At 40.4% G+C, this 25984-nt stretch overlaps 1 protein-coding gene and 1 pseudogene across 2 annotated transcripts in view; one reads left to right on the top strand and one right to left on the bottom strand.

Annotated features, from left to right (window-relative positions):
- The window catches only part of LOC103724287 (squamosa promoter-binding-like protein 6), a 48139-nt gene extending 38094 nt beyond the window's left edge, over nt 1-10045 (top strand). The window contains exons 6-12 of the mRNA XM_008815499.3: nt 6939-7013; nt 7100-7207; nt 7313-7430; nt 7540-7681; nt 7845-7995; nt 8108-8713; nt 9471-10045. Coding sequence (XP_008813721.2) covers nt 6939-7013; nt 7100-7207; nt 7313-7430; nt 7540-7681; nt 7845-7995; nt 8108-8713; nt 9471-9932 — 1662 coding nt within the window. The 3' untranslated portion in view covers nt 9933-10045. The remainder of the gene's footprint in view (nt 1-6938; nt 7014-7099; nt 7208-7312; nt 7431-7539; nt 7682-7844; nt 7996-8107; nt 8714-9470) is intronic.
- A 13163-nt stretch (nt 10046-23208) lies between these two features.
- Nucleotides 23209-24927, bottom strand: LOC120112759 (annotated as a pseudogene). Its single transcript, XR_005514425.1, has 2 exons — nt 24873-24927; nt 23209-24775 (listed from the first exon to the last, which is right to left on the bottom strand). The product of XR_005514425.1 is annotated as an S-adenosylmethionine synthase 1-like (transcript).
- Nucleotides 24928-25984: the final 1057 nt, after the last annotated feature.

The raw sequence follows: 25984 nt of genomic DNA, 5'->3' as shown, positions 1-25984 counted from the left end.
CTTCATGTTGCCTCTGTAATTCATTGTTCATAGAGGCAAGTATGATACATTTGACAGTCACACTGTCATTTTTCCACATCTTATGTGTGGCAACCTCCTCTTCTGTAGCATCATCCCCTAGATCTCCAAGATCAGGGGTTTCAAGTATATAGGAAATTTTCTCCTGAGTGAGTACTATCTTTAAATTCCTCAACCAGTCCACATAGTTTGGTCCGGTCAACTTGTTGGCATCTAAGATGCCTCTTAGTGAAAGTGAAGAAGCCATTTAATAATTCTACATATGCAAAACAAAACTAATATAAGCAGACCAATCATGATGACATGTTTGCAACTAGATAAGGACTTTAATCTAATTTGTCTCCTACTATTTTTATCGAATATCATAGCCCTCTCCTATGATAAACGTGAAAATATAATTTTTCTTAGTAGGGTTGAGATCCTAATTCATCATAAAAAGCCTTGTGTTTACACAACAAACTCTTATGAGTTCAAAGGTAGGAAACTCTTTCCAATTGCATCTCATGCAATTCTCAACTTTATCTTGTCCTCTTAAAATACTTATTGCCTTGTGTTAGCACAACAAACAATAATATTTTAGTTAAGTCAAACCCTTCATTTCCATATAGTCATATTCGAATAATATTGCCCTTGTGGTTGCAAAACAAGGCAATATATTAAAATATGCCATAAGCATCTTAATGCACCAAGACAGTATAACATCAGTTCCCATTGCAAGTCTTGTGTTAGCACAACAAACTAGCATGGATCTTGACATAATAATATCGAGGCATGAAGGAAGGCTATCAATAGTGTTATATCAATATTAAGCTTATCCATAATAGGCAATCAAACAATTGGCCAGGTAAGCAGGTGGGAGGCTCCCCTTACTCAGAGAGTAAGGTCCTAATTAAGTAACCACCTTTAGTGCTTTCCTTAGACACCAATTAGATTAATTGTTCTAGAATGGGTTAGTTCAAAGTTTTTCAACACTATGACTTAATATAATTTTTATTGAGGGCTTACTAGTCTCTAGCACATTCTTTAATTGTAACATACATTTAACATGTCTAAAATAAACTATTATTCATCATGGCTATCTCATAGCATGTATAAATCATAAGCAATTAATTAACATGCTTCAACATATTTTCATATGGAAAATTTCATATCATGATATTTTATTACATAACATATCATATATTAATCATACATTTCAGCATTTCTCTAAGCATATGACATTACTATCTCATAGTAAATTAATAATCATACATCATACATAATTATTTGATTGAACCAATTAAGGATGGCTCTGATACCACTTGAAGGATTTTAGCATGTTATAATGCACAGCGGAAGTTAGGAATTTTAAAAATTTCTTGATAAAGTTCCTTAACATAAAATCCTTATAAGCCAAGATCACCTTAATGAAAGCAATCAAATAATATAATATAAATGCAGAAATAGAAGAATACCTCTAACGCTAATCCAATATGCAGAATTTCCACTAGGTGCCCAAGTGTTCACCCTCCAACGTTGATCCACACGAAAACTTGATTTAAGTCTTAAGCTCCAAAGACTTTGATCCTTAATGCAGAATTCTTAAAGAACTCTAATGGCTTGCTTTCCTTTCTTTCTATTTTTCTTTAACCTTCTAAAATCACTTCTAATCCTTTTGTCCTAAAGAAGACCACCTTGTCTTGGCTTAGGACACACTAGAAGCAATGCTAGAAAGAAAGAAACTAATGTAAGAAAGAAAGAAGAGAGGAGTGGGGTGGAGTTGGAATAATGAAACCCATGGAGTGCTAGCCTATTTATAATAGGTGTAGGGATGCATCTCCAAGGGATGCATCCCATCCACACATCCTTTCATGAAAAGACATCATCTAAGGGCCATATCAAATAAGAGGAGGTGCAGATCAAGTGAAGAGGTGTATCAAATGATATGTCCTTTCATGTGGTGCCATATTTTGACCAAGTCAACATCACATGCTAATCACATGTCCATCACGCCTCACCTCTTGATCTTTCATGATGATGATCCAAGGGCTCCAATGCAAGGCGCCATTCACTTGACCCATTATGTCTTCATCCAATGGTGGGATTAAGATCCAATGGTCAATTATGGTAGCCATCCTCTAACCCAATCCAATTGGGTTAAACCAACTCTCCATTATGTCTTCATCCAACGGTAGATCAAGATCTAACGGTCTAGATTGAATGATTTATTAAATCTAATCCAATTAGACTCAAACCAAGCCAATTAGGTGCCAACTCTTGGCTAACCCATATTAGAATATGATCTAATCAAATTAGATCAATTAAGAATCCGATTCGAATCCAATTCGAATCAGATTCGAATCCAATTCGAATTAGGAGCTAAGGTTTGCAACACCTGCTAGGATGTTAATCTTGCAAACATGATCTAATCCAATTAGACCCTTGATAAGTTTTCTTGTGTGTGACCCATTGGGTTCCATACTTAGCCAGCAATAGGTGTGAGTGCGAGTTGACCCAACTTGATTAGAACTCTTCTAATCGATTTAAGTCCAAACTGCGCGAACCCGAACTTAACAATTAGAATCCTTTCTAATTGGTGATCGAATTAACTCTTTAATTTGATCAAACCTATAAAACAAGATTGACGTCTAGCAACGTGTCATGTCTACCCGGAAAATATGGAATTTGGTGGAAATACCAAAAATACCCTTCAGTGGCAAGTTACCATGCAATTCAATCCTTTAATCAAACTGCATCCCAAATATGCATATGAGTATGAATATATGTCAAACTCAATTTCATATTCATATTTTTCTCAATCTTTTAATGATAATTCAAATAATGAATATTAGAAACTCTTTCTAATTTTCATTCTACTTTGATCAAAGGTTTCCTGAATTATCATATGATTAGAATAAATAGGATGCTATCTTCTCTTACTAGAAGTGATTAATTCCTTGTTGACCTACTCATAATCTTCGTACACAATTCACCATATCCAGAAGACCTCGTACATCACTTATTGTCATGAATGAGTGTAAACCAAAATATGGGTTCATGTGCACAAGATACCATGGTGATCTCAGGTCATAGGATCAGTTGCACAACTCCCACTAAGAGAATCATCTTTTGACATGTAAGTAAGACTTCATAAGATTTCTCTTTGTAGGTCAATTCAGTGAACTCATTCCTCTAATGAGCACCCACATCTTTGTATTAGTGTCTCCACACAAATGATTGTGAGATCAATCATCCTCTGCATCGAGCATACATAAGACATGCCAGTCTTTCCGGTAATCATTGATCCCCGACTCAATGTACCAATGACTGGGAATATTTAAGATTAGGATTTTAGGATTTTAAGTCTCACTAGTATGATCTCATCATAGTCTTAAAACCATTGCCCTAAACTAAGGAGTTTATCATAAATATAATCAACAGCATATGATAAAATATAACGCCTTTATTCATATTTAAATGTCATGTACATGATTTGGACAAATCAAAAGAAAAAACCTTTCGCAATACATATTGCGATTGGCTTGTAGGGCATCTACTCTTTCACCTACAACGGCCGTATCTGGCGCTGCCCCACGATCCCCTGCAACAGCCGTACAAAGCGGAGCTCCATTATGCCCTGCCATGGCTGTACCCAGCGCTGCCCCACGACGCCCTGTAACGGCCATGTCAGTGGCAGCCCCATCGTGCCACACGATGACGAATCCCCGGAAAAACCCCCCAGCCTGATATATATGAGGCTGGGGGGGAAGGGGGAGGGTAAGATATATCTTTCAGAGTATCATCTCATCTGCTACCTTCTCCTTCTCCTTCTCCTTCGATCTCCTCTGACTTGATCGTCGGAGGGCCCCCACTACCCCAGTGGTGGTGCGAGGCTTGCTTGCAGGTTTCACGGCGGAGGGCGGAGCGCAACCAAAGCAACTCAAAGGGAACCCCGTCCACACCGCTGTGCCAATCATTCTCGGTTTGAACCACCAGCAACAGAAAGAATTCTAATTGTTAAGTTCGGGTTCGTGCAGTTTGGACTTAAATCGATTAGAAGAGTTCTAATCAAATTGGGTCAACTCGCACTCACACCTATTGTTGGCTAAGTATGGAACCTAATGGGTCACACACAAGAAAACTTATTAAGGGTCTAATTGGATTAGATCATGTTTGCAAGATAAACATCCTAGCAGGTGTTGCAAACCCTAGCTCCTGATTCAAATTAAATTTGAATCTGATTCTTAGATTAGGTTGATCTAATATAATTAGATCATGACCTAATATGGGTTAGCCAAGAGTTGGAACTCATTTGGCTTTAATTAGACTTTATTTGATTAGGTTTAATGTTTCCTTTAAGTTGGTTAAACCCAATTGGATTGGGTTTGATAGGGCCTTCACTTCTGGACCATTGGATCGCTTCCTGGATGAAGGATCTGGTCCACTGGTTGGCGCCTTCATCTTTCTGGATGAAGGATCTGGTCCACTGGTTGGCGCCTTATTCTGGACCATTGGATGGCTCCCTGGATGAAAGATCTGGACCATTGCTCAGCGCCTTATTCTGGACCATTGGATGGCTCCCTAGATGAAAGATCTGGACCATTGCTCAGCGCCTGAATCTGGACCACTGGATGGCTCCCTGGATGAAAGATCTGGACCATTGCTCAGCGCCTGAATCTGGACCATTGGTGATGGCATCTTGCTTCTAGACCATTGGATGGCACCCTGGATGATGATGCCTTGATCTGGACCATTAGATGGCGCCTAGATCTGGACCATTGGCTTTGGTTCCCTACATTTGAGCTCTTGAATCATCAGGATTTAAGAGGGATACGTGAGAAAGAAGTGTATCATTAGATACGGCTTTTTCTAAACCTTGATACGCCTCCCTCTTTCTCTTGTTGGGACCCTCTTATCACACCCTTTGATGCATGAAGGGATGGCTAGGATGCATCCCTTCACATCAATAAATAGGGAGCCATTCTACCGTATTCTTCATTCCAACTCCACCGCATTCTCTCTCCCTTATCCCTTCTTTCTTACAAGCCTTTGTCTCTTTCTAGCGTTGCTTCTAGAGTATCCTAAGCCAAGACAAGGAGGTCTTCTTTAGAACAAAAAGATTAGAAGTGATTTAGAAAGGTGAAAGAAAAATAAGAGAGAAGAGAAAGCAAGCCAATTTAAATCCTTTGGAAGGATTCAGCATTAAGGATCAAAAATCTTTGGAGCTAAAGTCTTGATCGAGTTTCCGTGTGGATCACCGTTGGAGGGCGGACACTTGGACGCCTCGTGGAGATTCTACAAACTTGGATTTAGCATTACATGTATTCTTCTATTTCAGCATTTATATTTATATTGTTTGATTGTTACCATTAAGGTAATCTAGGCTTATAAGAGTTTCATGTTAAGGGACTTTATTAAGAAATTTTTAAAATTCCTAGCTTCCGCTGCGCATCATGACATGATTGGAACCCTACATGGGAGGGGGTCGGTGGGGGATTGGGATGGGAGGGGTCGGAGGGGGGGAGGGGGCTATGGTGGGATTGGCGGAGGAAGAGGAGAGGAAGGTGGGGGGAGGGGAGGAGGAGGGGAGGGGGTAGGGGTCGTCATTGGTGTCGTTGAGGTTGTTGGTGTCAAAGCCCTCGAAGTCGGCGACAGCGAGGGGGGAGTGGTTCGGAGTTCGTGGGAGGGAGAGGATGGAGAGGAGGGGGAAGGGGAAATTTACTAATTTTATAGTGTATTTTATATATTATGTATATTATATATATTATATAAAATTCGGCTCAAGTCGAGCTTGGGCTAGGTCAATGCAATCTATCAGGGAGTCCAGCCAGAGTTAAGGAGGCATGTTGTCTGATGTGACAGCTCTTACATCAATTGGAGAGGAGGGATGAGGCAAGGATTCTGCTGGGTTTAGGGTGTTCAATATTTATTCACAAGGGGTGGGGTGGGGTGGGGTGGGGGGGGGGGGGGGGGGGGGGTATACACACACACAGAGCCTACCTTTTGTCCCTGTGATTAGGGCAGAGAAGGAGTGGCCACATTGGTATAATATAAATTTTAGTTGAGCTAGCCTAGGCCAAGCTGGAACTCGATTGCACCAGAAGATCTGAGCTTAGCTAAGACCTGCAGGCCAGAAGTGCTTGCTCAAGTTTATCCAAAATTGGGTTGGGGGCCCAGGTTTCTTTTGTTCATGTCTAGCCCATATCAAATAGTAAGCTTCAAAACAATCACGTACCAGTTGGGTTTTGGGTTATTATTCAGCATATGTTGTGTAAGCTCTATCTTGGGCATGGTGGGGTGGAAGAGCAAGGCTAAGGATGGTCTAACAAAGAGAAAATGGGGCAAAGTTAGTCACCACGGGTTGTCTTGTCTATTACACCAACACTCAGTGGCATAGCTGGTCTCTGCCTTTTCTATGAGAGGAAGAGTATCTCTAGAGAGGAAAAGGGAGATAAGGATTGTTTGTTAGTTGACACAAGCAAGTGACAAGAGAATCATTATGCAGATTGTATATAATGACATATACATTTTATGATTAGACCAGGTTTCAGATATGGTTCAACCTATACCCAAAGCTGAAGTCTAAGAATAAGAGTTCGGTCTAATTTTGGGAGCTAAATCCAACCCAATAGCTTGTTGGGCCTATATTTCGAACCAAACCCTAAATTTCAGGTTGGTTTTAAGTTGGGCTAGTGAGCCATCGACCCCCATTGCCCCTCCTACATTTTCTTGTCTAGATCAATATCTGCAAATTTACATCTAATTTTAGGTTGAAATTGTCTTCTTATTCTTTGATTTTGTGTTGGCATATGAGATATTCCTTGACAGGAAATGGCTTTGTTGTTTGCATACGGTAGGCAGATAAATGTGTGGGTATTACTTACTATTGCTGTGCTCTTTTGAGATTGTTGTTCTCTGACTTTAATATCTTTTGCTTCCAGTGTCGAACAGATAAAATCATCTTAAAGCTCTTTGGTAAAGATCCTAATGATCTTCCTCTTGTTTTGCGTGCTCAGGTAAAGTATACTTTTTCAGATTCTATCTGGGTGTGATACATTGCTAGAATTTTCTGTCACTTTGATTGTTTAATGCTTAATTACAGATCCTTGACTGGCTATCCCACAGTCCTACTGACATTGAGAGTTATATTAGGCCTGGTTGTATTATTCTAACGTTATATCTTCGTCTAGCTGAGTCTGCATGGGATGAAGTATGCTTCTATAATTTTTATGATTACTTTCATAATGGTTGATTCTTCTGGTTCTGGCTATTAATAATTGGTACTTAATCTGTCTTGTCCTTGCTATGCTCACAGCTTTGCTATGACTTAAGCTCCAACCTGAATAGGCTTTTGCATAACTCCAGTGGTAATTTCTGGAGAACAGGATGGATATATGCTAGGGTACAAGACCATATGGCGTTTATTTATAATGGTATGTTGGACTTTCGAATAACTTTATTGATGTTTGCACTGATCAATATCTTGGCTTAATGAGTGGAAGCAAAGAAAAGTCTCCTTATTGTATCACATTGCTGTTGCAGGCCAGGTTGTGCTGGACACACCTTTGCTTCTCAGATGTCCCAATAATTCCAAGATATTATGTGTGACACCTATTGCTGTTTCTAGTTCTGCAAGGGTTAGCTTCACTGTGAAAGGTTTTAACCTAATTCGGTCAACAAATAGGTAGGTATATCTTTTCAGTTATTTTTTGTTCTTTGATGCTCGATTATGTGAGTTGATCTTATTTCACCCCATGGGCTTCGGGTGATGACTTCCTTTTGCAGAGAATGCACCTCTGACTGTTTTTTTACTTTCTTCTGCATTATATTGTCTAATCATGCTTTAGGTTACTCTGTTCATTTGAGGGAAAGTATTTGGCCCAAGAAACAACACAGGCTCTAGTGGAGGGCACTGGTACAGGTGCTCAGCATGAGGGATCTGAGCACCTTAGCTTTTCTTGTTCCCTCCCTGATGCAACAGGGAGAGGATTCATTGAGGTGCTGCAATGTTCTAGTCATTTGTTTTCTTCCATCTCCCTCCCTCCATTCTTTTTCTTTATGTACAATCTCTCTGTTGTCTGTTCATTGAATTCTCAGTTTTGAATTTCAGGTTGAAGACCATGGCCTTAGCAATTGCTTTTTCCCCTTCATAGTTGCAGAAGAAGATGTATGCTCTGAGATACGTATGCTGGAGAATGCAATCGATGTAATCACATGTAATAACCAAGATCAAGAAAGAGCAGATGCAAAGAATTCCAGAAATCTAGCTCTAGACTTTTTGAATGAATTTGGTTGGCTTCTCCGGAGGAACCACCTGAAGTCTAGAACTGACCAAATTAAATCTTTTCCAAATGCCTTTACCCTGACACGGTTCAGGCAGCTTATGGCTTTTGCCATGGATCGGCAATGGTGTGCGGTTGTGAAGAAGCTTCTTGACATCCTATTTAATGGAACAGTAGATGTAGGTGGGCAGTCTCCTGTGGAGCTTGCCTTGTCAGAAGATCTGCTCCATGCGGCTGTTCGCAAGAACTGTAAGGCTATGGTAGAACTTCTGTTAAAATATGTACTGGTTAAAACTTCAAAAGAGACTGGCCATGGTAAATTTTTGTTTAGACCTGACATGGTCGGCCCCTCCAGTATTACTCCACTTCATATTGCAGCAGCCAGTAGTGGTGCTGATGATGTATTGGATGCACTGACTGATGATCCTGAACTGGTATTTCCTTCACTATGCTTGCATCTCGATTTTATATTTTTCATTATGATATTGTGGGAAATGTACTGGAGAAGTTTCATTTCAGAAATTTGCTATTTAAGCAGCATTTCTGCATGAAATGTTCATACGTGATGTGCCCACATAATCCAAAATCACTGACATTTTTGAAATGCTGGCATGCATAAAAATAAACATGCTAAAAGTATTGGCCTGTTGGTACATCAAGTACTTGCTTTATGGATCACTCTTTTCTGGTCTCCATCTGAGTCCTGCCTCTGACTGCTTATCAAATGCCTCCCCTCTATTTCCATAAAGTTCTGCGTTGGTCTCAGATTTTCTTTTCTAACCTGCACGTGAATCCAAGAGACCTTCCTCACTGGAAACATCCTTGGTCAACAACATGTAGATGGCCAAACTGTCCTGAACTCATTTTGTCCTCCACGGGTGCTATTTTTATGCTGTCAAATGTGCTTCATTCTGATTCATTTTGTCTTCCACCAGTGCTATTCTTATGATTTGCCAAATGTGCCTCATTCGCAACAACATTTTCCTTGGTTTTATCACATCCACCTCCACCCGACCTGAATTTGCTCTCTACTGAAACCTGATCTTTTGCCTGGCTTGTGATTTCTGGCAGCAACCATTTATTTTTTAAAACGCTGTCGCATCGTATTTATTTGCATTACTCATCAGAAGTTAGCTATTATTTTGCTATTTTGTTGCTGTTTCTAACACATAATGGTGTTTCTGATCCCAGCTTGGAATCAAAGCGTGGAAGAGTGCACGTGACAGTGCTGGTTTCGCTCCTGTAGACTATGCCCGTGCTCGAGGCCATAAATCCTACATAGATATGGTTCAGAAGAAAATTGATAAGCAACCAGGCAAAGGTCAAGTGGTCCTCGACATTCCTGGCAAATCAGTAGCACATGATTCCTATAAGCTATCGGATGGACCAAACTTTGGGAAGCTATCGGGTTTTGAGATACGCATGAACAAGATGGGACCAGCCCAGCAAATGTATTGCAATCGCTGCAGTCAGCAGCAGCTGGCTTACCGAAATTTTGGGGCGAGGACGTTGTTGTATAGACCAGCAATGCTCTCTATGGTGGGCATTGCGGCAGTTTGCGTTTGTGTTGCTCTTCTGCTCAAAGGGCCGCCGGTAGTTTTCTCTGTGTTCCCGTCATTTAGGTGGGAGTTGTTGGGCTATGGAACAATGTGAGGAGTTGCAAGCGCCATTAACAGTCATCAATTTGTGGAGACTTGTTGCACCGTCATCAAGTTTGTAACATAATTTTTTATTAAATTAAAGCAGAATCATCCTATTTTTTGTCATGACTGGACTTACTAAACGCCAACTGTTTTCAGTACGGTTTGAGAGATGGCGCACTCTTGCATCTTGATTCTTCTGCAATGCAACATTGGAGCGGTCATCTGTGGTAGTGTTGGTTGATCATGAGTAGAACAATGTGAAGGCCTTCAGAGTTGGTGCCATTGTATCAGATTTGTTACCTGAAGGGAGCAGAGATCTCTTAAACCTTATCTCATGGTAGGTTGTGATTCTATCCTCGCATGGACTGATCTTGCAGACAAATTTTGAGTAAGGGCTTAGCTATGGACGAACCTGATTCGGAGACTTTTAGTTGATTTACCACGAATCTGTCAAGGCTGAATACTGCCATCATCATACCTAAATTTATGATAAATTTAGTCACTACGGTGCTTTGATTTAGCCTACCTGTTTCATCATAAATCTATGGAACGCAGATCCCTCTCTCTCCTTTGCCATGCCTTCAAGGTCCAGGGGATCTTTAGAGAAGTTTGTTAGTCTAAAACATCTGATAATTAAGGAATATTTCTTTGGTTCATCCAGTTTCATGCTAGCCTCTCATCGTGGTTAAGGAAGTTCTGAAGCACATGAGAATCTTCATGCGCGTTAGGCTTCGTTCATTAGGTTTTGAGACTCATTTTGGAGGCAATTGGAGCGCAGAGGAGATGGTCCGTGCCTGGCTGCTGAATGCGCTCTCATTGACGATAACCTGGCCTTCGCATAGCCGACCAAGTTGGGTCTGTTTGTAATGTGGAGTTGCGTAGGTGTTCAAAAATTTGGGCTAACTACCCCCAACCAGCACTGGACAAGCCTCCACCATGCCATGAATAATTCCCTGAAATGCAGTTGGTTCAAACTCTTAACCGTAGAAAAGAAAGATGACACGTTTCTTGTCCATTTGGTCTTATAGTATTAGTGTGCCAAGGAGGACATCTGGTTGAGTTGGTCGACTGTCTGAGATCAGTTTCTTGAATTCATTTTTACCTTTCCCTATTTCAGCTAGTTTTCCTCCTATCCTACATTTTTTTTTCTTCTTTAAAAAAAGTGATTAGGAAGTTAGAGAAATTATGTGTCTTTTAGTCATTGGAAGTGCATGAAAATTGTATAACTAGTGTCACTCATACATGTACATATTATAGAAATTACGTTCCACATGTTTAAAAGATGTTTGATGATTTAGAGGATATTTATAGGTTTAATTGATTAGACAAAAAAGTTTCATCATACAGTTGACCTCATGATTGACCCAATGTTGACCATGCTGTATTTGGCATTGGCAGTGCCACGACCTCGCTGCATGTAAAGCCGAAAAAAGGTATGTTGGATAAAGCGTCTTCTCGCATGCATTACGGCATAAAACCACCACTTTCAACCCCGATGCCGAGCTCACTCCAAGCCATGGCCTCTGCGTGGTCGCTCTCCTTCTTCGCCTCCCAACCTCTTTGGCTTCCTCTGTTCCTCATGAGGTGAACCAAGCACATATAAGGGAAGCCGACGGATTTTCTAGGGTTTCGTGCTGCGCCCATCGGGCTTCCGGGCGAGGAAGGGCGACGCTTCGAGCAGCTCTCCCTCCACCTCCTCCGCCGACGCCGCCAGCACGGCCGCTGTCAAGGCGATGCTGCTCCCGAACAAGCGGCACTGGAAAGTCTAGGAGGCCGCTGTCTCCAAGCCTCACAGGATGCCCATCAAGAACGTCAAGAAGAAGGTCGACGACCGCGCAACCGCCAAGTATTGAGAGAGCACCGTCAGGGAGGCCCTTGCGGAGAAGATCTAGATCCAGAAGAAGCGGTGGCAGGAGGCGTCTCGAGGTCTGCCATCTTTTTCTCCTTCCCCTTTTTTATTTCTTTCCCTAGATTTCCAAGATTTGACGGAAGAGAATATCCCGACACCAAAATCATCCATTTCGATAATTCTCTCAGCAACCAAAACACTTATATTTAGTAGAGACAAGATGAGCCACAAAGTGTTCGGCTTCAAAGTAATATTAGCAGCCTACGAGGGATGTTCGCCTCAGACGGAGATTTTCGGTCTACAAACCAACTCCCATGAGATCCAATGAACTGCTCGCTGACCAATAGTATGGCCCCATAAGAATGAAATGATTTAAAATACGGTTGTAATCTATCCATAATTGACAAAGGAGCCACCATATAAGCCATTAAGTATATAGCTGTTGCAGCTAAAATAGAAATCACCATCTCCAACCATTAAGCTTGTTGTTGATTCTCTGCACCAAAATTAAATTTTGCTGCCCTAATGTGCCTACTAGAAATGGACACCCCCAGAGAGGTCAATGGACCTCTTAGTTGAACGAATATGAAGATATTCAAAATTAATGCTTCGCTGCACAGACAAGCTGGCTTTGGGGCTGAACTTTATATTAGATTTATCAACATTAACGAACTGCCCAAACTGAAGATAATAATTATACATAAGACCCGTAAGGGCAACAGCATTTGTGGATATCATCGGCAAACATTAAATGAGAAATGAAAGGGCGTCCTGTTCCTGGTTGGTATACCTTAATATCGCCATCCGATTAGACCTGGATAACATATCGGAGCCTAGAACAAAAAGGAAAGGAGATAATGGATAGCCCTGCCACAATCCTAAAGAAGAAGAAAACTAGGCACACATCATGATCCACTCAATAAACTTACAAGGGAACCCACAATGAGTTAGAACCTCAATCAGATAACTGCATTTAATTCGATCTTAGGCACGCTTCATATCAACTCTTCGAAGCATGTTCCTTAGAATGCAGGACCTCGTGCAATAAGGATGTCGTCAGAGTTCTGAGGCCCATTTACACAAGCCCTCTGCTTTAAGGTTCGGCAGTAAGCCTCGTACCTGTTGACCAGTAAGCCTCCCTTCCGGAGCTTCCTGTCAAGGGAGACATCAACTTTAGAAATGTCACAGCCTGGATCTGGTCATAATTTATCGCGGCCCAGATCTGGCCTGTGACACGGCCGTGCTACTGTAGGGTGTTGCCCACAATAATACGAAACTTGTGATAACAATAATTCTCATATGTAACAAGATAAAATTTCATCAATTTTATTTTCAATAGAAAGCAGGTACAGAGCATCTAAATCAAGTATTTGAGTTTGCAAGATTACAACCCAAACTTATTAATATAGCTACATCTATGAAATCTTGTATCTATGCTTCAAACCCCATATTCTTTTATCTGAAAAGAAATATAGGCATCATGAAGAGGGAGCGCGCCTAGTGCAACAGGAGCTTTTTTGCTTTAATATCCGTGCAACCTCAGCAACATTTTTGCAAACACTTGGCTGACCATAGGATGAGCACATAGACGGATCGGAGGAGTGGGGGGGATAAGGGGAAGGGCGTAGAGGATGAACGCCCTGCCCTGAGGAAGGTGGAGAGACTCCCTACATGGTCGACAGTGGCCTAAGCTTCGCCTAGGTAGCCACTGTGAACCAGTCACCGTATTTCGGAGGAGGAGCTCGAGACCCTCCAGAAGCATGGAGGTGCTCGAGCTGCCATAGGAGAAGGTGGGGAAGGCTCGGAGGGCTTGGATGTCCACGATGGTTATTGCCCAGAGTTTGGGCAGGTGGGTACCGGTGGAATGGGTTGCTAGGGAGTTGAAAATATGGGGACAACTTGACTATGAGGTCGAGGTGTTCCTGATGGCTGAGGAACACATGACTATTTGGTTCAGGTGCGAGGCGGACAGGGACTCAGCACTAGCCAACGGCCCATGGTTGGTGGCCAGCCAACTTTTAGCCATGGAGCGGTGGGTACCAAACTTTGCTCCTGGTGTCCAAACGGTGAGCCACATCGTGGTGTGGATTTAGCTTCTCTCACTCCCGGTGGAGTACTGGGACAAGGATCTGATACGGGATATTGCGACGACGGCCGGTCGTCCATTGGCTTTGGATGGGTTCACAGACCAGGCAAGGAAGCTAGGGTATGCCCGGTTAAGGTAGAAGTCAATGCTCTTACATCGCTCAAGCCGGGGATTGTGCTCAGGGTAGAAAGGCTGACCCACTAGCAAGCATTCCAGTACGAAAACCTGTCAGTTTTCTATTACTACTATGGTCGGATCAGGCACTCTGCGGAGGACTGTCGTTTTCTCCCACCGGCGGCACAGATGGAGGTGGATGGGATTAGGGTTTTCCAGACACCAATCGTGGTGGAGGTCCCAGAGAAGCAAGAAGGGGAGGCAACTTAGCAGTGCTGGCGTCTGATCTTTGGGCCATGGCTGGCCAATAACTGGATCTGGCAGCCAAGGGCGACCGCTATCGGGGTGCGATCGAGGAAGGCAGTTGCAACCCTTTCGGAGATGGCTTCAGGCCCTTCTTTCGGCCAGTCTGGTCCAAGATCTTCGAGGGCTCGCTCGAGTTCACCTGACTCGCCACTGGACTCGGTCGGGTGGCAAAAGCCCACCAAGGTGGCGCGGCGACGGTCACCGGTGAAGGGCAGCTCAGCCGGGGACTCGATGTACTCGGAAGATGAGATACAGACCGTGACTTCAGGTTCTAAGTTAGGGGCGAGTCAGGTTGGGGGGTCGGGTCAGCTATGGGCTCGGGCTTGTCATACCAGACCATGAAGACCTAGAAAGACGTGGAGATGATGGGGGATGGGCTGGGCCTTTTGCAACGGGCTAGGAGCCCGCCCAACAGGTGTGTAGCGAAGGGGCCAATGGGAACTGGGCCAGCCTAGGCCCACCGGTCTGGGGGCCATGAGGTGGTCGGGGAATTGATGGGCCAAGCGGATGGACTGGGCCATCAGGGCCCAAAGGAAGGAGAGTTGGGGCCAAGCCTGATGGGCCATCAGGGCCCAAAGTTATAAATAATCTCTTTGTTTGCCACATCATACTTCTTAATAATTTTTTCAGACTAAGTGTTAAGGTCACTATTATATCCGTGATAGGGCTGTAATCAATATCGTGCCAATTAGTATAACCCGCTAGTGGGCCCGTATGCCAAGCTACTATAATCCACTAGAAATGCACGTACGACAAGCTATTATAATCTACTAGGGAGGGCCATATGCCAAGGATTGTATGCCAAGCTATTGTAACCTACTAGCGATGACCGTACGCCAAGCTACTATAATTTACTGGCAAGAGCCGTATGCCAGGCTATTGTAACCAACTTGCAAGAGCCGTATGCCCACTATTATAACCCACTAGCAAGGGTTGAACGCCAACTCCTATAATCCATTGATGAATGCTATACATAGCTATCTGAAATGAAAGCCCATAGTCATATTTTTTTTAAAGCAAAATTTCTTAAGTCATATTTTCTTAAATCATGTATGAATAAAATACTAAATGGCTTTATAGAGTTCGTAGTCCATATATAAACCTTTAATAGTAGAATAGTCATGAAATTATTCTATTTATAATAAAAATATAAATTCCATAAATATGAAGTTCATATTTTATAAACAAGTCATTGATATTAAAATATTTATAAAATCATTATATTTATAATAAATCATAAATTTCATAATATCGTATGCTCGATCCTTAATTTTAGAAAAATATGATATCATCAATATTTAATATATTTTTTGTATTTTCATAGAAATTATAAGTATGAAAAATATATAAAAATTTGAAAAATAATATGGAGTGTCAGGGCTTAGGAGTTAGAAAACAAGTGAAGAGCATAAGGCTTACTTATCTCTTCCGTCTTAGACCTTCAAACTTCATTAGGTGCATTTGCTAAACTTTGGTTTCAGTGGCACTCCTTGGTCTCAATTTTTGATAGGCACAACGCTAGGAAATGGTGAGATTGAAGGAAGAAAGAGGTAGAAAGAGAGAGAAAGAAGAGAGGAGGAGGCACGGTGCTCGTGGTGAAAGGGGTATTTTATTTATAGAGGTTACCAAGGGTTCTAGCATTTCTAGGAGAGTTTTAGCAGTCCTAAGTCTCCTATTTTTATTAGGAGTTGCCTGCTTCGGATGTGAAAGGAGACTCCTATCGGAGTCTATTGCCGCCCATCGCCTTAGAAAAGTTCTAACAACCCTAGATCTCCTATTTCTACTAGGAGAAGTGGTGCTCATGATGGAAAGAGGCTTTCTATTTATGGAGGTGATTAGGATTCTAGCAGCCCTAGGTCTTCTATTTCTACTAGGAGTCACCTACTTCAGATGGAAAAACAGACTCCTATTGAAAGTCTACTACTGCTCATCGCATGTGACATATGCACGGATCCAGTATCCAAGTCTGGCTGGTCAAGTAGACTAGGCTCTGACTAGGCCATCACAACCTTTCCAGAACCACCATGGAGATCCTCCTTTTTGCTCTTCCTTTTCGCTTGCTATAGGAAGTAACTAATGTTCGGCTTTCTCCTCCTCCATAACTTATATGGAGTCTTTTTGAAAATTGGTCATATTGGTACTCTATTTGACACATAACATGTAGTATTTACTCCTTCAACTCACAAATACTTTGGTAATTTATTTTCACAAAGCATTGTACGTGCCATTTCTTGTAGAGTATGATTTTTTCTTTCAATAACTTCATTTTGTTCGGAAGTTCTCAGGGAAAAACAATTGTGAGATATTTTATGCACATTATAAAAAATTTTAAATGCATGATTATCAAACTCACCACCATGATCACTTCTAATACTTTTAATTTTAATTTTTTTTTATTTTGAACTAATTTAGCAAAGTATTTAAATGTATCCGAAGTATCACTTTTATGGGCTAAAAATAGTGTCCATGTAAATCTAGAGAAGTCATCAATAATAATAGAAGCATATGCCTTTCCACCAAGACTTAGAGTACGAAGGGATCAAAGGTGGAGTTGGAGAGGCATTGTGGTTGGGACAATTTTTTTTCTCTTAAATGAGGCTCTTGTTTGCTTTTCAAGTTGACATACGTCACATATTTTGTTACCTTCAAATTTGATGCTTGGAAGACGGACAACAAGATTTATTTTTGAGATTTTAGCTTATAGTACTCATTCCAATATGTCCAAACCTTCTATGCCACAATCCAATATCATTGCCGTTTACTAGATAATTGACATGTTCACATGACAGCAAACTTAAATCCACCAGATAAATGTTATCATGTCTATATCCAATAAACTTTATGCCATTGTCCTTAATGCTTCTAACTAGACAATATGAAGACTCGAATATTACATGATATCCCTTGTCACACAATTGACTTATGCTCAAGAGACTGTGTTTTAGTCCTTTAACAAATAAAACATGTTCAATGAAAGTTGAGAGATTCTTAACAATGGTATCAACTTCTTCAATTTTATCTTTGTCACTTTTACCAAAGGTCACAAATCCTCCATTTATTTTTTTGTATTCTTGGAACAAGGACTTGTCTCCAGTCATGTGTTTTGAGCAGTCGCTATCCATGTACCACTTATTGTTCTTGTTCTTGGCCTTAAGACATACTTATAAGAGAATTTTTGTCTAAATTTAGGTACCCCTAAGAGTCCTTCAAGATTAATAGTTTTTGTTCCTTTAGAAACCCATGCATACCTACTACCATTATCTACAAAATATCTTTTAATTCTACAAAATTTTGAAGTATGACTGAATTTACAGCAATAAGTACATTTAGTCTTATGAACATGTGGATGAATATCTATTTTTCTATTACCTTTTTCACTAAAGAATTTTTTAAAATGTTTTACATTATTCATTTCTTCATAACCAATACCAGCTTTATCAAATACACATTTTTGCATGCCAAGTATATGCTCAAGTTTTTCTCTACTATATGAAAATTTAGAAAATGTTTTCTTCAGAGCATCAATCTCAACTTTTAGATTTTCATTTTCTTCCTTAATTTTTTTATGCTCATCATTGTAAGCTAATTTACTTATTTCTTCTTTGTGTATTTCAATATATTATATTGCATTATAGCATAATACATTATCCGGACTTCTTTCCTCGTCATTCTAAGGAGACATTTCTCAATAAGAGTCCGAGTTTTAAAACTTTCATTTGAAAGAACTCCAACACCATCGGTTATGACTAGCCTAGTGTGTCCTCTAGAACCATTGATTTGATTGTGGTTCCCAATAAAAATTATTTATTTGGAAAAAGAATGGTGTCTCGAACGTCCTAACCTTTTCCAAGTTTCCTCCCATGACTAACCAATCTTTGATTCTTGCTTCCTTGGATTTCATGTCACCCTCAGCTAATACTTTTCATGTAAACTATGGGATGACCAGCCCTAGTTTGCTAGACCTAGCGATTCTTCTCAGTCTTAGTCCCACTTACGAAGAATCTGATGTTAATACCCTAGGCAAAGTTGTTGACAATGACTTTAGCCTGGATCTAGGTAAAAAGGCTAGTTATAATGCTTATGTAGAAGCCTCTTCTCCCAGCAGATAGGTCCAACTTCTCATTAAAAATAGGTTGCATATCTTAGGCTAGCTGTAGGCTTGGCTGAGGATCAACCTATAGCCCCATCTTCTCTTGTTGGGCCTATCTTTATCAAGACCTCAGGGGGATTAGTTCAGAAAGCTGGAGATGTGGAGGCTCTCTGTGGATCTCCAACTATGGCTTTATATTTATTTTCCAGAGATCCAACGGCCTTTGACTGATATTCTTGAGGTTACTTCGATCAGTTTGCGATACGCTTGCTTAGAGGGCCCTTTCCTTACCTTCATGGATTATTTTAAAAGGCTTTTAGAAGGCCCGACCTGTGGGGGTCTATCTCTCCGTTCTCCAAAACCTACTTGGCTATAGTAGCAGTCAAGGCTGTGGCAAAAAGCATAGCAAACTATTGCTAAAATCTATGCCAATAGTTCACTAAAAGTTATACAATATATGCTAAGGAAAGTTATACAATATGAAGACATAACCTCTCTGCTGGAGGCCTTGGTGTTCTTAACATTAAATCCTTTCGAAAGGAAACCCTCTATAATCTGATCTTGTTATCAATTGAGATAAGGTTTTGCTCAACAGATTGTCCATGCTAGATGTCTGGATTCTGGCAAACATCCCTTCAATGCCACACCACTGTGGCAGGCTGGGCGAGAATAACAATGTAGATAAAAACAAGCCGAAGATATGATGCTGGATACTCCCGCTTTCACCCAAAAAAAAGAAAAAAAGAAAAAAAAGGATATGATGCTGGAGAAGGTAAAGTGTAAGTGTGTCAACTGTGAGATTATTGCAAGTTTTTTGATTTTTTTTTTTTAAAAAAAAGTAATGCTCTATAAGTTCATAGAAAGGATCACTGTATGCTTGTTTTAATATGTAACTTCTGATTGAGATCATTAGTAATCAGGATAGTCAGAAGGATGGTCATCTTTTTCATTGTGCACTTCAACATGTTACAGTCTTCTTCCATCAAAACATAGTAGTGCTGATTAGCCTTTCTTAAACACTGTTGATCGCGGCGACGGTGTCAGGGCAATCAGTCCTTGGTCTTGGGTTGATGTTGTGGCATTTCAACTGCAAGAGAGCTCAAACTCACACTCCCTTGGTCCTGTGGCCAAGCAGTTGGTGTGGGTGAGCAATTTAGGCTCAAAAAGGAACCATGCTGTATGCAAGTCTATGCCAATCGAAGTGTGCCTGAGAACTGCATTTACACCCAACCATGTTCTTGAACCATATCTTGACCAACATCCCAGTATACATAGTTACAATATTCTTTAAATTGCAGAACATTTTTCAAATTATTCTCAATTTTTCTCTTGATAAAAAAAAGTTTCTAAATTACACTGAAAGACGAATTAATCTAGAACGAATCAATTATTCTCGAATTATACATGGCTTTTATGATTTCTTCATGAGCTATTCTTAAATAATCTAAGAAATTTTATGTATTATAAATTAATTATACCATTTCTTATTACTGCCTGGCCTATCCTTAATTTTAAATGAATTAGTTAATAAATATGTTGGAATGTTTTTTCCTTCAATTTATTATTTTTAAATTTTGGTTTACATTTACCAGATACTTTAAATTTTGAATTATTATTTCTTATTTAATTATTTTCAAATGCCGAACGAGCAACTGCTTTAGAAAATGCGTAAAAAATCTCGTTGATCATGGATTCTATGATCAATAAGTATCATTAAAGTACATGGCTTTTGTGCAAATTTATTAACAACACTCATTTAAGGATCACTGAAATACACTTCGAAACACTTTAATGCATGAAGATACTCAAAAATACTTATATACACTTAAAACTCTAAAATATTTATTACAACCATTTCAAAATGAACCAGTCAGTAAACAACTATTATGATACCCGTAGATCATAGGTTCACTGATCAATAGGCCCATTAACTAAAGATCTACTTGACTAAATATTATACACATCGATCAAGCATTCATCACTAATAACTATTATACCCACTGGCTAAGTTGCTGATCAATTGTGTTTGATCTCCTATTTGATTTTGATAAGCCCAAAATACTTAAGTATATTCCTTATTGTACTAATGTTTTTAAGTGAGTATTTCACAAGAACATATATAAAAACTTAAGAGGAATTCAGTAAAAAAAAGTTCAAAGAAATTAAGATAAGTTACACACTTATAATGAACCTTAATTGCAATTAAACAGTCCACGAGACGTCTCCCACTGTGGACGAGACGTCTCTGGCACTTAAAAAAAGAACTGGCACATCCTTGAGTCGACTCGAGACGAGTCGACTCCAGCAGTAAGACAGAAGAATATCTCAAACGTGCCAGTGTGCGAAACGTCTCCAGCTAAACGCGAGCCGTCTCCAAGAACAGTATTTTTCTATGAAGCAGAACGTGAGACGTCTCCCGACATACGCGAGCCGTCTCTCTCAGCAAAGATAGAAGACTGTTTTCTATGAAGCAGAATGCAAGATGTCTCCCGACATACGTGAGCCGTCTCTCTCAGTAAAGATAGAAGATCGTTTTCAATGAAGTAGAACGCAAAATGTCTCCCGACATACGTGAGCCGTCTCTATCAAAAAAGACAGAAAATCGTTTTCAAAGAGGCAGAATGCGAGCCAACTTCAGAATATCACGAGCCCTCCGGCAAAAATTGATAGAAGGCAACTTTTGAAGAGCCCGATCGCGAGCCGACTCCTGACAGACGCGAGACATCTCCTACCTCAGGCGAGCCGTTTCCCAGAATGCCCGAGTCGACTCCAAAACTGCTGGCACTCCAACGGCTAGTTTGTCAGAAATCCAAAAATAGCAGAACGGCTCTTTTCCTCCTCTAATGGCTAGTTTTATGAAAAATAAGCTATAAGAAGGCATTCTTAACCGTTCTTCAAAAACAAGTAAATGAGCGAGCATTAAAGTGCATTAAAAGAGAAGAACAATCTTTGAGCTTTTGAGTGGGATTTCAAGTCAAAAGAGAAAAAGAGCTTCTAAGAGAGATCTTTGTGTTCTTCCCAACTTTCAAGCCGTATGATCCTCAAGCATTTCGAGCCATCCGAGGAGGATCAAGAGAGAAAGAAGCCAAGCTCTTCAGCTGCCTTCGTTTCAGGCTTTTTCTCTCATTGCACAGTTTATATTTGCTATATCTGCTTAGATTGAGAAGCTTGTACTTTGTTTAAACACTCTTTTCATATTTTGTAACTTGATTCAATTAGGGGATTGAATCAAAGGATTAAGGCCTTGTCCAAGCCCGTGAATTGGACTATATCAACCAAAATTAGTTGAGGGTTGGTTTTAAGTTGGTGATCCAGAAAAAACCAACTAGGTTTATTGTGATCTTGATAAAACAACGAGTTGGATTGTAAACTCACAAAACAACCGGACTATAATATAAGGATTATAGTAAAATCCTAAGTGAAGCTTGGAGAGTGGACGTAGAAGTAAGAGTTAGCTCCAAAACACTATAAAACCTTATATGTTTGCATTGTGATTTATTTATCTTCCCTTCTTACTGCATTTTTATCATTGCTTAAGCTTAAATCAAGAAAGCTTCCACTAAGTATAAATTGAATAGCATAATTTTTAAAAGACCCACTTCAACCCCCCCCCCCCCCCGCGCCGGTTGTCTTCTGGGCAAGATAAGTATTCACTGACTGACCAGAAATTTATAATAATTTTTATGATAATGAGATTTTAAACATTAAGAAACATTATTGTTAAAAACATATCTGATATTAGTATATAATTCCCTAAATACTTTAATGATAAAGATCCAATTAAGGCAATATAGCTGGAGTATAATAAATACAAATGTTACTAATCATTCAAAAACAAGGACCAAGTTTTTGAAGTCAATTGACCTAGATGTTCAGAAGGGATTTCAGAGAAACATATAAGTTATGATCACTTGTAATAAAAATCAGAATTTTTGACTTCTGCGCCCCCGCCCAACAAAATAGTTCTTGGAATTCAATATGTTAAGATCATTCATACATCCACGAGTATGAGGATATAAAACTGATGATGTGAACAATAAATGGAAGGAGCAAAATTCTAAATCAATGGGCATTAGTAAATTTTTGTAAAGTAGAAAATCTCTTTTTTAGAGATTTCAAAAAAGTTTCACACTACAGCATCTCTTTTTTCCTCTAGCTTTTCACTATGGTATATTCTTTTCTGCATCAGCTGCTTTCTATATATGGATAGGATTTCCAGGGTTGCGACATGGTAAATTGAAGATAGTATCCTTCTAATTCTATATCGCTTTTAAGCATGAAGTATCAATTTAGTAACTTGGTGTCAGGTTTAGGTTCACCAAGGTGGCTTACTTTCTAGCATGAGGTGTAACAAACATAAAATGGCAGCTTGAAGGAAATTAGCACAAGGTGACCGTTACCAAGAAAGATGAGGTGACAGTTCAAGCATAAGGTGGCAATCTAATAATAAACATGAGATGGCAGCTCGCTGAACAAATCATGATGCAGAAGCCAATAGACAAGTATGAGATGGTCGCTTGGTGGCATTAAACACGAGGTATTAATTACTAGCAATTTAATTCCTAAAATTTTATACTGCATACTCAGAACCTTATCAATCATCAAATTGCAAGTCTTTAGGACTACGATTCCTATACAAAAGTTAAAAGAAAAGAAAAAAAAAAAGAGTGGATTGTATGGTTTGGGGGATTGTATGGACCTGGAACTGCTATAGTTGCCCCAGCATAAATTCTGTGATCCCACCTGGTACAAATTAACAGTGACAAAACCCTAGGCAAAGACAACTAAACAAAGAATGGGAGTACTACTAATCTTAAGCAGCACTGCCTCAGAGGTCAAGCTAGAAAATACCTGAGGAAGCTTCATTCTCCAGGAACAAAATAAATTCACAAACAATAGCAAAAGTTGCTTCCATTTTGAAACGATATATTGGACCCAAGGAGCTCCAGGAGCACCTTTTTTGCCTTCTTTCTTCCACCCTTGTATCCCATCTGTTTCGGCCACACAAATCGACCTTTTCTTCAACACCACTTAAGACCAAGACCAAATATATTAAAAGAACAAAAGATGAAGAAAAAGAGAGCAACACAGCAAAAAAAAGGGGGGCTAATAAACAAGTAGGGCCAAAACACACACACACACACAGAAGAGAGCAGCAGCAGCAGTTAGTAGTAGTTATTATAAGTACCCAGGTAAGATAAAGATTGCTGGGTCTAGGCAGCTGGTTTCTCCCACTTGAGGGGCTTGACCACCTCCCAGGTGAAGTCTAGGTCATCCCTGCCAAAGTGTCCATAAGCTGCCGTCTTGAGGAATCTGCCATTGCCACCCCTCTTCAGGCCAAGGTTCATGTGATCATCCCAGGCCTGAAGTCAAAGTTCTCCTTGACAATCTTCAGGATCTCCTTGTCAGGGATCTTTCCAGTGCCGTAGGTGTCAACAAAGATGGAGAGAGGCTCTGGCACACTAATGGCATAAGAGACCTGAACAAGGGCACGGCAGGCAAGCCCATTGGCCACGATGCTCTTGGCCGCCTGCCTCATAATGTAGGCACCACTGCGGTCGACCTTGGTCGGGTCCTTGCCTGAGAAGGCACCTCCACCATGGGCTCCCCAGCCACCATAGGTGTCAATGATGATCTTGCGGCCAGTGAGCCCAGCATCGCCATGAGGTCCACCGATGACAAAACGGCCAGAGGGGTTTAGGTGGAAGATGGTCTTCTCATCGAGGTACTGCTCAGGAATGACAGGCTTGATGACATGCACCTGGAGGTCGGCAGCTATCTCATCATTGGTAACAGTCTCATCGTGCTGGGTGGAGATGAGGACAGTGTGGACACGGACAGGAACCATGGCACCATTGTCATTCCGGTACTCAACAGTCACCTGGGTCTTGCCATCGGGCCTCAGCCAGGGGCAGGTTCCATTCTTCCGCACCTCAGTGAGGCGGGCACCAAGCTTGGTGGCAAGAACATGGCTGAGAGGCATGAACTCCGGGCTCTCATCAGTTGCATACCCAAACATGTGTCCCTGGTCACCAGCACCAATCTCCTCAGGGCGCTTGGTGAAGTGGCCGTGAACACCCTGGGCAATGTCAGGGGACTGCTGCTCAATGTTTACAAGCACCTTGCAGCCATCGGCATCAAGACCAACATCATCAGAGGTGAATCCAATTGCCCGGCAGGTATCACGAACAATCTTTTCATAGTCAACATTCGCCTTGGTGGTAATTTCACCAAAGACCATGACCATGTTGGTCTTGGTGCAGGTCTCACAGGCAACCTTGCTGTCTGGGTCCTGTGCGAGGCAAGCATCAAGCACAGCATCCGATATCTGGTCACACAGCTTGTCAGGGTGCCCTTCGTTGACAGACTCAGAGGTGAAAAGGAAGGTGTCCCCCATTTTATTTAGAGCTGAGCAAGCACAAGTAAATGTAGAAATCAAATCAAGCTAAAATCTAGCTCAAGTTAGTATCACTAAGCTGCAACGATCACAAACTGACATACATACAAATAAATTGGGCAATGTAGACATCCAAAACCAGTTTCATCATCAACTTCTGAAAACAAGTTAGTATTTTTGTGTCTGAAGAGTAAGTTACACTCAGTCAAATACAGCTTATTTGAACCACAGACATCACACAGACACATATACTTTTAGAAAGTAAGCCAAATCTAGTGAAGTAATCAATATTTTATACATTAATTAGTATTAATTATAGAGTTTTCAAGAATGTCTCTTAGAGTTTCTAAGCGATGTTTCCTGGAGTTCTATGTATTCATTTAATAGTTGTGACTTTTAGGTGTTAATGATGCATTTATCTAAGGGGCAGAACAAGGGCCATCATGAACTAGATAAAGCTTGAGTGTTTGCTGTTTCTCCAAACTTGTTCTTTCTGCTTTCTACTTTGGTTCAACAGCAACGATCCTGGGCCTAAAGTGCCTAGATAAACTTTTGAATGTGCTATTACTCTCCACATATACCTCTATCTATTTTCATAAATCAAATGACGTAGTAAAATGTTTATGACAAGATAAATGAAAGAGCAGAGAACTCAAATTGTGAGTATGTATATGCACTAATCATTATGTGGAACAAGACAAATGATAAGGATTGAAAAAAGATTTACCAAAGATGCATGGCCTAAAAGGAGTAAAACAGAACAAAGTATAAAAATTAACAACGATGTGATCAAGAATCCAAATCAGATAAAACATAACAAACCATAAGCATCTCAAATATTTTAATAGTACAGGCACATGACTTCAGAATTAGAAGAGAACAGGTCCAAAGGAAAGAATCAAATACATGGACAAAAAGGTGAGGATCGAATGCATACTTTATGATAACTCCGATTCAAATACCAAAGCAGATCTAATGGCAAGAAACATTTAAATAGAGTTGAAGCAAATGAACTTAACAACAAATTGAAGTATTTCCTTTTTTGAAACAAATCAAGTTGTGTCTAAAGAAATTAACCTACTTCTAGAGAAACAGATATATAAAATGATGAGACCTACATATACCCATGCTAACATTCAAGATACCTACTTTATATGATTTCAAATTCAAACTTAACCAAAATCAAATGAAAATTCCAAAAAGACTAGCCATGGCTCACG

This window comes from Phoenix dactylifera, chromosome 12, assembly GCF_009389715.1.
Source record: "Phoenix dactylifera cultivar Barhee BC4 chromosome 12, palm_55x_up_171113_PBpolish2nd_filt_p, whole genome shotgun sequence".
Lineage (NCBI taxonomy): Eukaryota > Viridiplantae > Streptophyta > Magnoliopsida > Arecales > Arecaceae > Phoenix > Phoenix dactylifera.
Note: the sequence above shows the minus strand (reverse complement) of the source record. Positions and strands in the feature narration are given on the sequence as shown.